We start from the raw sequence: 15191 nt of genomic DNA on the forward strand, positions 1-15191 counted from the left end.
ACGAGGCTTCACCAGAGCTGCTCCGCCACCGCGAGAATACACAGATTCAACGGAGACAGCTTCATCCCTCCAAGCTTTAGCCGCCACTCTGGGAGAGGCTTCGGCATCCGTCACACTCAGCATCCGGGATCATCCAGTCTCTTCCCAGACAACTAAAAAAACGGCGGTAAAAAAAAAAAACAGCTGTTTTGTTTAACCTGAGCTCTGGAGCGCATGGTGGCAAAGTTGACTGATCTCAGTGACTGGCTTCACTAAGGAGACTGTGAGAGGAGGTCCTTTAACATCCACAACCGGGCTCACAGCTTTGAATTCAAGGTTCAGCACCGCCACCTGATTCCCGTCATGCCTCACTCCTTCCAGCAGAAAAAAGGTGAGACTTCTTCTTTCTGTTTCTGAACAGGACATATTAAAATGTCTTGAACAATGATAATAACATCATAAATGAAAATATCTTAAATCAATGACAGAAGGGATAAACAAACCGTTCTTTTAAAATTGTTTGAACTTGACACAATATTTTATGTGGCTTTGGAATCCCAAGAAAAAAACAACTGCTTTTTATTATGCGATTAAGTGCATTGTAAAAACGTTTTAAAAACTGAGTTTGATAATTTTCTAGCAATATGTCATATAGGTTTATCCAACACTAGCATATTTTGTTTTGTGTTATTATCAGGGGTATTTACTTTCTTCTCAAGAGCAGTGCAAAGTGAATGAAAAGACATGCATCTACAGTACATGTCATTTCACTGCTGAAATATGACGAAATAAATCAATTTACCTTCTTATTACAAAGAAGACTACAGGAACATGGGGAACATCAGCACCACACACCCCCAGTAACCAACACCTTCTCACAAAGGCCAGGAACATGAACTCGTACACACCTGAGCTGCAGCCAACGATAAATCCCAACATTTCCATACTGCTTTCATGATGGTTAGCTAATCTCTCAGATCAAATCCATGCTCTGCAGATTCACTTGCTCAGACACAACATGCATGCAAAGCAACATTAAAGGATATACAGTAGATGCAGACCGCGATAAAAGCAACTGACATCTGATAAGCAAATTAATTATGTCCTCGCAGGGTTATCTTAAATATGTAAAAATGTAAAACAGGCATTTCACACCAGGCAAATGTACAAGAGCTTTGTGATTCACCTTTGATTCTAATGTAAATTAGTTTTGTAAATTTCTTCCACATGACAGCCATTGAAAACAAAGGTCAGTAGTTGGGGTGAACCTGTGTTGAACATCTTCTAAAAAAAAACTATTCAAGCAGCGTATAAGCCGAACACAACATCCTTTTATATATATATATACATGTGATAATGTGAGAGATGCGTGACAGTGTTTGTGTGATGTGGACCAGTTAACAAACATGTGAATGTGTTGAGCACAGAGGTGTCACGCTGCTCTCGCGCTTCAGCAGTTCCACCTGGTATTTCCTGGGCTGTCAGCACCGAGGAATACAGAAGCTGTTAAGTACGACATATTTTTCAAGAATAAATCGCAGTCAAAAATATGTTAATTTCCTCATTTCAAACTTGCATAAATGCAGATGAATGAGGCCTGATGGTTTTAGATGTTGATTTGCTTCGAGCATCCAGGGTCCCAACACAAAGAGTGGGAGGCTTTCCAGAATTTAGAAGAAGAGAGATCTGTCTGACCTCATGAATGAAATGGAATAAGGATGTAGGCTCTGACAAGCAAGTTTAAATATTCAAGAGATAAAGGACATATCATCATGTCATTGGAAAAGAAATAAGAAATTTGGAAAAAACTAGAAAAATAAAAGACAGAATTGTTAAAAAAGTGTTTGTTTGCAAATTCACAAATTGAACACAGAAGTGTATTAAATGCATTATGCCTATATTTGCCTTGATATGATGGAATTAACTATTTTTGAATTCATTTTTTTTTTTTTTTTAAGCGGTTGACTTCTGCAGCTTGTAGGATTGCTTTCATCCACGCCAATCCCATGTTTCCATGTTGGCTTTAAAATCTGTTTACTGCTTTGGCTGGAGGAGAACAAAATAAGCTGAAAATAAAATACACCTATATACTAATGGAGGCTCTGAAGGTTTGAGGCAGATGCAATGTCCACTGATATATGAGGGCGAATGCCAGATTCCTCGTATTGAAATCAAATTTGGGAAAAGATCCTCTGGAGTGTTTTTTTACGTTAACCTTTTTGATTCTAGCTGCAGTTACCTCTCATGTTTATGTGGGGAAGTTATATATATGTATAATGAGAAATGTTACAATGCTTTATCCATAATAACATCCACATTATAGGATATTTCTGAAACACAGCAATGGAGACAAACAGCTAAAGTGGTGGATGAGCCCTGTTGCTACTTTGTGTGTGGTTCTTGCTGAAGCTTGCCCTGGAGCCAGTTGTGTGTAGTTCCTGTTTAACCAGCCCCGTAAACCAGTATCAGCAGTTGGCATCATGATGTAGGCAGCTACTCTGACCTGGAAATGGGAGCAATGCATCATGGGAGAATTTGTTAAACGTAAACCTGGGCCTCGGCATGAAAGAGAGCAAGGGCAACAAAGAGAGGAGAATGGTTCAGTCCCAAATAAACAAAACACTGCAGTGGTATGTGATTTCTACCGTCTTCGATAATGTGGACATTTCTCTTTACTTTTTTCTTCTATGTGAAGAATGCTACAGATTAGGGGATGTGAACAATCCGGACATTAGGGTATATTATACAAAACAAAGATTTAAAACTTGTCAAACTACTTAGGGTCTTGATCTTTATCACCACCACACACTTGTTGTTAATGGAAGATTTCAGCGGTACAGTGGAAATACAGCAGAAATTTTACTTCTATTGCCTAAACAGAGCCAAGTTGAAATTACATCTTCACGGGTTATATGCACTGCTTTGGCTCGCTCTGTTTATGTTATCACTGCTAACAAGAGACACTTATAATCATTTGATGTCACTGTGTTTGTGTTTCCCTCCTGACTTGGGAATACTTAACCTTATAAGTAATTATTTTTGCTGATGATTCCAACTTTCCCTGCTAGCTTGTAAACAACAGCTAGCACCCCCTGGGGAACAGATCCCCCTTATTGGGAATCACTGCCATAGGTACATTTGTAAGCAGGATTATGCATGTCTATCAAATCAAAGAAAAAAAAAATCTGAAATAGGAAGGAGCCTCATAACATTCATGACACATGACCAGATGATGATTTTTATTGGATCATTATTGAAAGTGGTGGAAAATAGATAAGTCCCACTTGTCCATGCTTTGATTCCCTGCTCTAAACGCTATATGTCAAGTGGTTGATACCTCTGTTAAAATACTAAACTGAATCTATGAAGTGACACATAACAGGGCTTTCAAAAACAATCTGTGCAGAAGTCGTCCCAATTTTTAACAACTCCTGCTCCTGTGCTCTTTGGGAGTCCTGCCACTGTGACAGGCGACAGAATATATCATTGAGATTATAATGGTTTTTAAGGATGTTAGCTTTTACCATGCACTTGGAATATACTGCACGAATGTTTTTTTGGAAGTAACTGACCCGTCATACAGCTGATAGCACGCTGGCGAGGGACTGTTTCTGGTATGCGTGGAAAATTCCATCATCTTGGACTCGGCAGGCTGCGTGGAAAGTCCTGAATCTACATGCTTTGATTTGGCTAAATTGGAATTCTGGTCCACTGACACGCCTCTGCTCTGACTAAAACCTTAGCATGGAGCTTACACATTCAAGCTGGTGAACTCAAGGTTATCCACACAGGCGCACTGCAAGAAAACTTACTCAAACACTGCTTGTGATGTGTAGGTTGTGTTTTACTTTTCGAAATAACTGATAAATCAGAATAAAAACAGTGTTAGACAACACATTAAAATGCCCAGGGAGCCGAGTTATCCAACACTAAAGCTGAAACCCTTGTTTTGTTGTTGTAAGTCTTAAATGCAATTAAATAGAACAGAAAAGTAAGGAAGAGGAACAACAACACAACAAAGCCAGATAAATAAACTATGATGTAAAAATCATATCCACCTAAAATCATGCAACATGCTGCCACGAGTCTCTGCACTTACACTGGATTTTATTTATATATGTATGAAATCCTTTAACCTTTTTATCTCTATTATTTGATACCACTGTTAATCTCCGTATGTTTAACCTTGTTAGGTGTGATGAGAGCTGAATTTTAACCGTGTGTGTGTGTGTGTGTGTGTGTGTGTGTGTGTGTGTGTATGTGTGTGTGTGTGAATGCGGAGACACATGGCAGCGTTGTTTCCGAGATTTCATGTCAGAATACAACTTGCCTATTTGCCTGTTAATTTAAAAAGCAGGAGACAAACATCTGAGTAAAGTGTGCTCATCACTACCTGCACAGAAAATCTTTTGAAGTATCATCATTCTCTGCATCTTTATCAAACCTCATATTGTTTAACAGGCATTATAAATGATGCATATCACACTGTATGTTTTTAATGATCTCTTCAAACTGATGATCAAGGGAAACGTATAAATACATGAAGGCAGATTTGATGAACAAATCTCTTTTTTTTTACTGACACATAATAACTGTGCTGCAATTCAGACCTGCATTTGTGATGGTGCTTGAAAAAAGGCAACTTTGTTGTGGACAAAAGCTGAAAAAAATGCTTCTGGGATGCATGGAGTTAAAAAAGTGAAACTTAACAATATAAAAAGAAATTCTTTTAAAGAAAGGAACTAAAAAGGTCTCTGTAGCTAACAGCATTATCTGTTTGGTGTTACAGCTTGGTTGCATCATGCCTCTCGGAACAAAACTCCACACTCACATCTTTGCTGACAATGAACACTGAAGTTGGCAGAAATTTGCTGTGAAACGAGACAAAAGTGTGCAGTTTATGAAAAAAAAAGTGAGGCAACCTCCGGGCCTCGGGCTTTGTCAGTGGGCATTTCTATTCAATGACCTATCGTGCACCGAGTGTAGGCAATGATACGGCTTAGAGATGTTTCACACTGTGTCAAAAATGTACACGATTCTTTTTTAATGTGCAGCTGTTACCAGCCGGGCAGTCTTCAATTACCGTCACAGCTCGCTACGGCTGTGATTGTTTCTGAACAGCTTGCCACTCAGACAAAGAGACCAAGACATTAATGTTGTGACCCGTTGTTTAATTATACAGCCTGAATGGAGATCCAGGATTAACCGATACACAGTTCATAATGTAACAGTGTTTCCCATCAGTTTAGACGGGGCCGTATTGATCTGCTACCCCTGCACTCTCTCTCTGTCCCCTGTAAGTGGGTCATTTATTTTTGCTAGGAATTGGTTGACTAAAGGTTGCCAAGGATTTGCTGTAATTATCTCATCCTTCTATAGCTGGGCACAGCATGAGGCCTTGGTAAATTACCCATCTCCCTCTTAACTCCTGGATGGTTTATGGCCGTGCATTATGCATAACGGTGCTGGAGTGCCTTAAACATCCCCCAAGTGGATTGAAATAAAGTTGACGCTGCTCTTTGTTTGGAACTCAAGATATTCTTTATTTGGCAGTGCTGAATCGGAGATTGCGGTAAAAGCGTGTGTCTTAATTATTTCGGAGACTTGTCTCCCGGATGGTTTGTGAACACCTGGAGTGTTTTTAGTGGGATGCCGGATCCAGATGGGCGGATGCTCGGTCGATCCACAGGGAAATGTCACTTATGTTATGGTGGAGTGTGTTGTCGCACTAAGGGTTAATAAAAAAAGAAAAGAAAAAGGCAGGAGCTGCCTCTGATTCATTTGGAATGTAAAATATTTTGTGAAAGCCAAATATAACTGAAAACTTAAATGTCCCACTTTAAAGACAGGTAATCAGTAGTGTGTAATGAGAGTGGTATCAATGTTTATTTTTTATATCTGGTTAAAAAAATTAGAGAAATAACTTAATTTGACTGTAAAGGCAGCATGAAAGTATTAAGCTTGGATAATTTAACAGATATATTTTATCCTTACATGTGTAAAACAAAATGAGATAATTTGGAGTTGTACAGGAAGATCAAGGTTTTAAAGGTCTTAATGGGAATAGCCTTTCAAAATAAAATAAAAATTCACAAAGCAAGGTTGTCTGCTCAAACATGGTATTTGCTCTTCATTAGTCACGGACATTATTATCATTGACCAGAATGGAGCTAATGGATCTTATAATTTGTAAATATCAACTTAATTATTCAAATCTCTAATTAATCTTTTGCCACCACATTATCATCATCTATACCTAATTAATAAAATACAGGAGAATTCGAAGTATTTTTAAATTACAGGATTCTGTTTATAATATTAAAACTAATAAAAATGAAGGATATATGTTAAAGGGAGTGTTTTATTAATTGACTCAATTTTTTAATGTAGCCTACAATATTGTGTGATAATTTTCTTTTCATATGTCCTTCTCAGCACAGCAAATGCTCCTCCTGTGCCATGGAGTGAACGGGATGAGAAAAGATGGAGAATCCCCACTTTGGAATCAGTGCAAACAAAGTTTCCAAGGTGAGTCAGAGACAATCTGAACGTGTGCCCGAATACGAACTGCCCATTACATCCTGGAAGCTATAGCAACTTAAGCAGAGAATGATCTGGTAAAGGATGAGTAAATACAGACCAGGACTCTGGTGAAACTATCTACATGGTTCAACTTCTCGCTGATGCCACAATTTGTGCAAAAGCCTCACAAGTAAAAGACAACACTAGCAGGCTGAGACATAGAAGCACTATAAGTTTACTCTGGCCCAACTCTGAGATATGATGCAACAGGGAGTCCAAATGCCTTACATCAGATGGAAGCACAAACACAAAAAATCACAGCAATGCATTCAATTAGTTTTCCAGGAATCTTTCATTTTGCATAGCAATGAGTATTTCTTTTTTTATTGTTTGTTGAAAGTTTGCACATCAACTAACGTGGACAAATACACTGGCCTCCCCTGCTTTCAACTAATTACAGTTAATACAAAAAATAAACAGTATGGAAGGAGGACACATTTTCTAGTGAGAGCGAGCTTACCACGTAGCAAGAGGCTGAAGTCAGACTAAAGTGAGGATAAACCAGTGACCCGGACATCACACTGCACAGTGAAGCTCTCCTAGCGTTTAAAGCATTAACACAGCAAACATCTCACACGCGGGTTGTGCGTGAACCACGCAACCGCTGGTGTCGTGCGTCCACATTGGTGATGCCTCGATTCCATGCAACAAGTCATCGCTGAGTTAACGCGCGGCCGATCGCATCTGCGACGAGCGTAAATCTCTGTTCGATCCAAGTGCCTGTCACGCAGCAGCTCGCTCGCAATAACATCTGTGCGTGTGCATAGGTGTGAGAGCGGAGAGGAGAACACAAACAGGCGCACCACGCTGCCACGCGCCCACTTCAAAGCAACGATCACATCCGCATGGAACACGCTCAACTACAGCTCATAATACAAATCTGTGAAAGCTTTCCTTTGTCAACAAACCCCGTGGAGACTCGCAGCTCTCTCTCTCTCTCTGTCTGTGTCCCTCTCTCCATTTATGATGGCAGGAAATCTGGCTACAAAAATTAAATAAAAGTCTGATGTGGAAAAGAGAAGTCAGTGACATCAGGCTGGCCCGCACTAATGCAGCTGTGGCTCTGAGTGTTCAATGTGACGGGAGGCACCGACGCGCCGTTCAGCTCCAGTCATAGAATATAAATTAGTTCTGAGAATCTGGGGGCGGGGCTTGCACCAGCCCGCTGACGTCGCCCGCTCGACGTCCCTGCTACGGCGGGTTAAACCAAAAGCAAAGGGGGGGTTGTGTAACTCTGAAACGATTTCCTGCGTTATTTTTTAATATAAATATCGTTTTGGACTCATTTTAACATTTTAAAAGCGTTTAATTTACTGTCAAAATCACTATGCGCCATTCTGGTTGGGATAGCTGCTCTGGAAAGTAGTTGGTTTCACCACGGGGGAAAAAAACGTCTCTCCCCTGCCCCAAGAAAGTGGTACGGTCCGGGGCTCAAATTCCGAGAATTGAGCTCTTGTGATTCTTAGAACTGGGGTTCTTAGAAGTGGTGATGCAACAAGTTTCTAGGAAAGCGCTACCAGGTGATTTTTTAAATTCCTTTTTTCTTCTAATTTGGCGCGAAGTGTTTCTGTGCTGTGTGCCGCTGTGTTAGACATAGGCTCTGTTGTCCGTGTTTGCACTGTTTAGTGAAGTGTTCAGTGTGTGTGTGTTTGTGTTGTGGGGCTTGAAACTCTAGAGCGGTGACAGGCAGCATCCTCTGGCTCGCCCCGGCGCTGCGCTGCGGGAGCCGCGGAGGCGAGAGAGCCGCCTCCCGCCGCGGCCGCTCCGCACAGTCATGTAGCTGCGCTGTCATAACGCCCGGGCTTGACTCGTAGCACATGGTGGTGGTGGGGGGGCGGATGATGTGTTTGTCAGAGTGAGCCTCTGCGAACTCTGCTTTAGAGCGACCTGTGTTCGGTCAAGTGTCACCCTGCGCGCGGGCTGTCACGCTCAAGTTTGTCGGCAGCGTGTCAGCCGCGGCCCCGCTGGGTTTCCACTCAGCGGCCGTCATATGATTCAGTGGAGCGCAGGAATCCAAACTGCGCCGAACAAGCCCTGATGTTCCTGTTACGCTGAGGCGGAAACATTTGTGTCGTTATGTGTGTGTTTGTTTCCGCGGCTGAGGCGACAGACAGGACGCTGCACCAACTTAGTGTTTCCAGTGTGAACCGAGAGCAAACTACCGACAGAGCAGAGTTTGGGTCTCTGTCCCGAACTGACAGGTTCACATCGGAGCTGCTCCTCTGGACCACAGCATGGGAGCAGATACCTCACGTGTGCCGAGGATCGTATTGTGATCCTGATAAAAGTGTGGGATGCTGCTGTATCTGCATCTTCTGTAAACGTCGTTATTTTGGTTTACCTAGCTTGTTGGCATTATTTACTTTCCTCTGATAAGGAGGATGTCAGTATATTTAGTCTGCTCTCTGCCCTGTTTCTATTCTCGGACGTGTCCAGTTACCGTCTCCAGTGTTGGCATTGCGTTAATGATGCTCAAAATGCTGTCCGGCCCGATGGAGTTAGTGAAATATTAGTTTTCACTCCTTCAAAGTAAATGAGCAGGAAATGCATTATAACATAGAAATGCATCGTAACAGAGTAAACAGAGTAAAACGCTGCTGGGCTTCATTACAACAGCTCGTATTAAAACAAACCAGGAGAAAGTGAGAAAGCTTGTGTTTTTCAGCTGCGCCGGGTTGATTTTATTATAATAAAAAAAATCGACCATGTCGCGGTTAAAATGAATAGCTTGGCAGTTATTTTGAATGATAAGATGTGTTTGGAGTTAAGAGCGCAGATTGCCACTTTTTACTCTCCGCTATTTTATCTCCAGTTTATACTGAAGTGAAACTGAGGCAGAGACGGACTCAACTTTTTTCCACTACATGCAAGTCAGAGAGATGCGCAGCGTCGGTGCTCAGATTCACATGATGAATATAACCAATGGAAGCCAATGGAATCTAAAGAATGCTCAGTAAAACGGTTTATTCTAAAAATATTTTCTATTTATTTAAAGAGAGTGGTTTGTGTATTTAGTTAAATACAGAAATATATCATTAATACTGTTGTCTTCCAGAAGCAGCACGTCGGTTAAACGTGCTGCTTTTTTAAATCAGATAAATATATGAACTTTATTTGTTGTATTGTTAGATTAACCTGCCAGAGACAGTAAAGTGAACGAAATTATTTCAGAGGAAGAAATTTAAACGTCTAGACTGTGTTTATCTAATAAATGGCGCCGCCTTCTGGTGAGAAGGCTGCACCTGCTGCTCAGTCTGCCACATTAATAAAAGAAAAGGCTCATAAATAATTTCAGCCCAGTTGATTTACTTAAAGATTACCTGTACTTCAGCCTTAAATAAAGGGGTGATTTGCAGCACAGCAGGAGGCTGTTATGCACTTTTATGTGAAATAATCGTCTTTCTTTCTTCTCTTTGCAGAACTAGACAAAATGGCTTGCGCAGCAGACAGCTGCATACAATTCACACGCCATGCAAGTGATGTTCTGCTCAACCTGAATCGGCTGCGCAACAGAGATATTCTCACAGATGTCACGATTTTGGTGAACAGACAGCAGTTTCGTGCACACAAGACCGTCCTCATGGCTTGCAGGTGTGTGTGTGTGTGTGTGTTATTAAAGTTGAGTTAGACAAGCCAATTTTTCTGCTGCTCTTTAAAGAAGTGACTGATCTTTGTTCTCTTGTTTGTTTTCATTATTACAGTGGGCTGTTTTACACCATCTTTACTGACTCCCACAAGTGCAACCTTAATGCAATCAGTCTGGATCCCAAAGTAGACTCAGAGGGCTTCGCCATCCTGCTGGAGTTTATGTACACCTCCCGTCTCACACTAAAGGAAAGTCTGATCATGGCTATCATGAACACAGCCATCTACTTGCAGATGGATCATGTTGTGGACACCTGCCATCGATTCATCAAGTCCAGGTTTGTTGAAAAATTCCACCGGAAATCATATAAGTCCTTCAGTAGTGTTTCCGTGTTTTTTTAACATTGTTGTTGTCATCACAGTGATCCAGCTGCCAAGCTGCCCAGAGATGAGTTTTTGGTCAGTCCCTTGGTTTTACCTCAGGATGTCCATGCATACCGGCCCCATGATGTGGTTGACAGTTTGCACAGCCGTGTAGCTCCGTTTAGGGATGGACGGCCCTACAGCTCTAACATCTTCAACGGGGTCAGCACCCCCAGCAACTACCATCTCTACGGGCAGTTTCCCATGCCAGGATTCCCCTTCCCTCTCTGCAAGCTGACTGATGCCAAAAACGCTTTCGCAGACCTCTCTAAGAGCAGTATCCACCACAAGCATTGTTCTCCACATGACAGCGCCAACACCATCAGGGCAGAATACACCAGGGCAGTTGGCAGCAGCTCCTCCAGCATAATTCACTCCACCACCTACGCTTCCAGGGAGTTAGCGAGAGACAATGAGATAAGGAAGGAAAGCCATGAGGGGGTCAGCAGGTCTATCGGTCTCGGTACAAGGAAGCGAATGTTTCCTGTGTTAAACCTCGAGCACCAGAAGGACTCCGGCAAAGACCTCGCTCCTCAGGCAGAGGAAGACCTGATCCATCAGCACTATCCACTGGGAATCTCCTCCGCTGGACGCAAGAGCCTCATGAGCAGCCCTCAGAGCCCCCTCAAATCAGACTGCCAGCCCAACTCGCCAACTGAGTCCAGCAGTAGCAAGAACGCCGGACTCTCCCAAGCTGCCGGAGTGCAAGCCCCACAAGGCACGCAGGACCCCAAAGCTCGGAACTGGAAGAAGTACAAGTTCATTGTTATGAATCAGAGTGCTAAGGAAGACGAGGGGGGGCTGCGGGATCCTGGGCTTCGGTCTCCTCAGCTCCTCGGTCTGCAACCCTACCTCCACCCCAGTGACTCGGAGAACCTCGACCCACAAACTATAAGCAAGAGCAACAATCACAGCGAGGAGCTGCCCGTGCCCCAGGCTAGTCGTCTTAACAACATCATCAACAGGTGAGTCGTTTTTTTGTTTTTAAATACAAACCGCACAATGTGCTTAAGTACAAGGAAATGAATGTATGATGTGGTGTGGGAGGATTTTGAGGTAATGTAGAAAGATATTATATGAGCAGAGGATTTTACAGCCAGGTTTCTTTGTCTAACCTTATAATATTATTTTTCGATAATCCAGTATTTCCATTGAGCCTTAGAAAATATGTGTCACTGTACTCAGTTTTAGAATTTCCACTTGGATGAGTTTAGCCACTTTTATTTTGGAATGACCTCAGACCCTTTTTTAAATTTATTTTTAACATCTTCTTTTAAATATTTGCTTTCGTCTGACTTGAAGTATTTTGTTTTGTTTTGTCTGTAGTGCACTTGAGGGCTCGCTGAGGAATGGCGACAGCCGCGCTCCTCACTACCTGAGCCGCTTGAACTGCTCCTCCTGTGGCGCCCAGCCCCCCCAGCACTCTGAGGTCTGCCCCAACACCTCTCGCTCCCGTCTGGCAGAAGACATGACAGAACTACACTCAGAATACTCTGACTCCAGTTGTGGTGGGTTTGCGACAGATTTTAAATGCTGGTGTTGAATGAAAATAAAAAGATATCTCATACAATTTAGAAATAGAAGTTGACGTTTATGATTTCTCCCCATCAGAGAACGGTACTTTCTTCTGTAACGAATGTGACTCCAAGTTTGCGGAAGATGAGGCTCTGAAACAACACATGCTTCAGGTGCACAGCGACAAGCCATACAAGTGTGACCGCTGCCAGGCGGCTTTCCGCTATAAGGGCAACCTTGCCAGCCACAAGACTGTCCACACAGGTAAAGTAAAACATACTCTTTTCAAATAAAACTCCTTGATCTAAGATGTTTGTTTATTGGCCTTCAAGTGTTTTTTTATTTTTGCGGCTGAAGTCCTAAGTGTTTTCTTTGATTTCTTATTTCCAGGAGAGAAGCCGTATCGCTGTAATATCTGTGGTGCTCAGTTTAACCGACCAGCTAACCTCAAGACTCACACTCGCATCCACTCAGGAGAGAAGCCATACAAATGTGAGACGTGCGGAGCTCGTTTCGTGCAGGTATTAACACTGATTCATCAAAACTCTGTTGAGTATCTTCTAATAGCACTAATACTGAACTCTGACCTGTAATTATGGGTGTGTCGGGTTATTATCAGCTTTACAGAAGTGCTCATAATTACATAAAAGAACATCCTTAAGGGTATTTTGGTTTTTATACAATGGATACCAATGCATATGCAGTTTCAGAAACCAGTGCAAAAGGATTTTCAAAAACATTCCTCAGTAATGGTTCGGGTTGCTTCATGATAATGATAATTTGATTGATTTTTTTTTTTTTTTAAACAGGTAGCTCATCTCCGTGCCCATGTGTTGATCCACACAGGGGAGAAGCCATATCCCTGTGAGATCTGTGGAACACGCTTCCGTCACCTGCAGACGCTGAAGAGCCACCTTCGTATACACACGGGAGAAAAGCCCTACCATGTAGGTTGACATAACATATTTCACCTTATTTAAAAAAGTATTTAACAATAACATAACCTCCAGAAAAACTATAAACAAAGCACTAATTAATGTCGCTCTACCTTTCTTTTCAGTGTGAGAAATGCAACCTGCACTTCCGCCACAAGAGTCAGCTCAGGCTGCATCTTCGTCAGAAGCACGGCGCCATCACTAACACAAAGATCCAATATCGTATGTCCACGGCTGACATGCCCACCGATTTGACGAAGGCGTGCTGAGCCACATTAAGAGAACAGTTTCATTGGAGGCAATCTTGACCTTGGCATTTAAAGACCCCAACTTGTACAATCATCCAAAATTGTAGTGCCACACTGTGTTCATTAGACAAATAAATTGGCTGTGTACGCCACTCTAAACGGGTTTCCACTACACGTGAACGTAGAGCCACATATGGCATCTTAGTCACTTTATTGTTTCTATATAGATATAAATATATATATACATGTATGTATGTTGGGAGTGTTTCTAAGCTTTGAAGGTACGTATATAAAGCTTTATTTTGTTGAAGGATGGAATGTAAACAATCTGTTTTTTGAAAGATAAACTATTTTATATCAGAGAACTTACTTTTCTGGAAGTATTGAAAATTTTGATTGACGGGTGGTACATATATTTTAAGATAATGGAATCTGCGGCTGTATAGAGTTGTCTATACATTTTTATGTAGATGTACGTACATGTTGCACCATGTCAAGTTGCCATATTCGTGCAAAAGGGAAAAAAAAGTCGCCATGACGTTGACATAATTGGATTTGGTCTAAAACATATCAGATGACTGCTGCTGTCTGATGAGGATATGCATGAGATACTCTCTTACTGTTGCCAGTTGTCAGCGTGCTGGAAGCGGGCAACTGCATAAATATTGTGACATATTGTGTAATAATATCTGTGGGATTGCTCTCTGCTGGCAGAGCCAATCTATTTGTTGAAATGCATTTCAAGGTACTGCTTTGTTATGACCAAGAAAATATTTTGCTTCAATGCATTTGTATAGATGTGACTGACTTCTGTTTTTGTTCAATTTGTTTTAAATAAGTGAAGGTTTACAGTTTTGGTCTTTGTTCTAGCTCCTACAGTAAAGTTGTGTACGTGTCAAGGTTTTTGTTTGTACATACACTGTGTATTCAATGTGCCTTTCTCTATGGTGACTGAATTCCTCCCCCATTCAGCCCCAGCTCTATTAAGGTACAACTCAAGGACGCCAATGGTCCTAATTCCCAGTGTGGGTGTGTGTGAGTGTGTGTGTGTATATGTATACGTGTGTGTGTATATCTTTTTAAATGCTTGTCACAATCTTAAAAAAAACATGCAAATTCATCATTGTACATTTTCAGGACTTGTTTTGGATTTTTTTTTTACTTCATTAAAACTATTGTACAATGTTATAGATGTATGAATGTAAAATAAAGTTATTGAATTTCTATGTATTAACACAAGAGGGGCCTCTTCATTTTAGTTGATCATATGTGAAAAATAACAGCGGTTATACAGACTTTCGCCGGATTAAATTGCAACATAATAGTGGACATCACATCAAGATTAATATACAACTCCTCAATAAACATTAACACAGCTCAAGCATTTAACCAGTCTGACCTGCAGAAAAGTCTGTCCTTTACGGACTGCTGGAGGATCATTTTAACATGAAATTATTTAACAGTATTCACAAATTACAGTTTACTTTATTTTTTACTGGAAATAGCAACTAAAAAGAGATGCTGCAAAATAAAGTCCCTATAAAGCTTGATTCCCCTCCACGGCGGCCATAACTGAATCCCAGATCGCAGGTAATGTGTCACATGCTCGTCTCCCTGCTCATAAAAAGTGCCATAAATACTGAAGCAACTTCTCAACTTTAGTGTTCACACTGAGGGGCTGTTGGTAATATATCACAACGCTGCTTAAGAGGGCGACTGAAGGCCACATCCAAACATCCACACCATCAGCTCTTAGTATGAGAAAAATGTAATAAAGCATGATAAATGGTAAATATTGTTAGTTTAACAGTAGCTAACATTGGTTAAAATGGTCTCTATAATTGCTGGTCATGATTAGCACAAAGAAGCCATGGTAAATGATACTCTATTTTCCATAAATGCAGTGATTTATAAAATAACTGTT

At 41.4% G+C, this 15191-nt stretch overlaps 1 protein-coding gene across 1 annotated transcript; it reads left to right on the top strand.

Annotated features, from left to right (window-relative positions):
• The first annotated feature begins 8045 nt into the window (after positions 1-8045).
• On the top strand, positions 8046-14497 carry bcl6aa (BCL6A transcription repressor a). The gene is made up of 9 exons (XM_062395856.1): positions 8046-8081; positions 9981-10152; positions 10263-10484; positions 10569-11534; positions 11896-12077; positions 12181-12348; positions 12475-12605; positions 12894-13031; positions 13145-14497. The coding sequence occupies exons 1-9, from the start codon at positions 8051-8053 to the stop codon at positions 13286-13288; spliced, it is 2154 nt and encodes a 717-aa protein (XP_062251840.1). The 5' UTR covers positions 8046-8050; the 3' UTR covers positions 13289-14497.
• The last annotated feature ends 694 nt before the right edge of the window (positions 14498-15191 follow it).

Source organism: Platichthys flesus, chromosome 9 (assembly GCF_949316205.1).
Source record: "Platichthys flesus chromosome 9, fPlaFle2.1, whole genome shotgun sequence".
NCBI lineage: Eukaryota > Metazoa > Chordata > Actinopteri > Pleuronectiformes > Pleuronectidae > Platichthys > Platichthys flesus.

Excerpts from the sequence above, each read along its gene's own strand:
- bcl6aa (XM_062395856.1), top strand. The coding sequence starts at position 8,051 with ATGCAACAAGTTTCTAGGAAAGCGCTACCAG. Across the intron at positions 11,535-11,895 it reads CTTAACAACATCATCAACAG|TGCACTTGAGGGCTCGCTGA; the intron begins GTGAGTCGTTTT and ends TTTTGTCTGTAG. Across the intron at positions 13,032-13,144 it reads CGGGAGAAAAGCCCTACCAT|TGTGAGAAATGCAACCTGCA; the intron begins GTAGGTTGACAT and ends CTTTCTTTTCAG.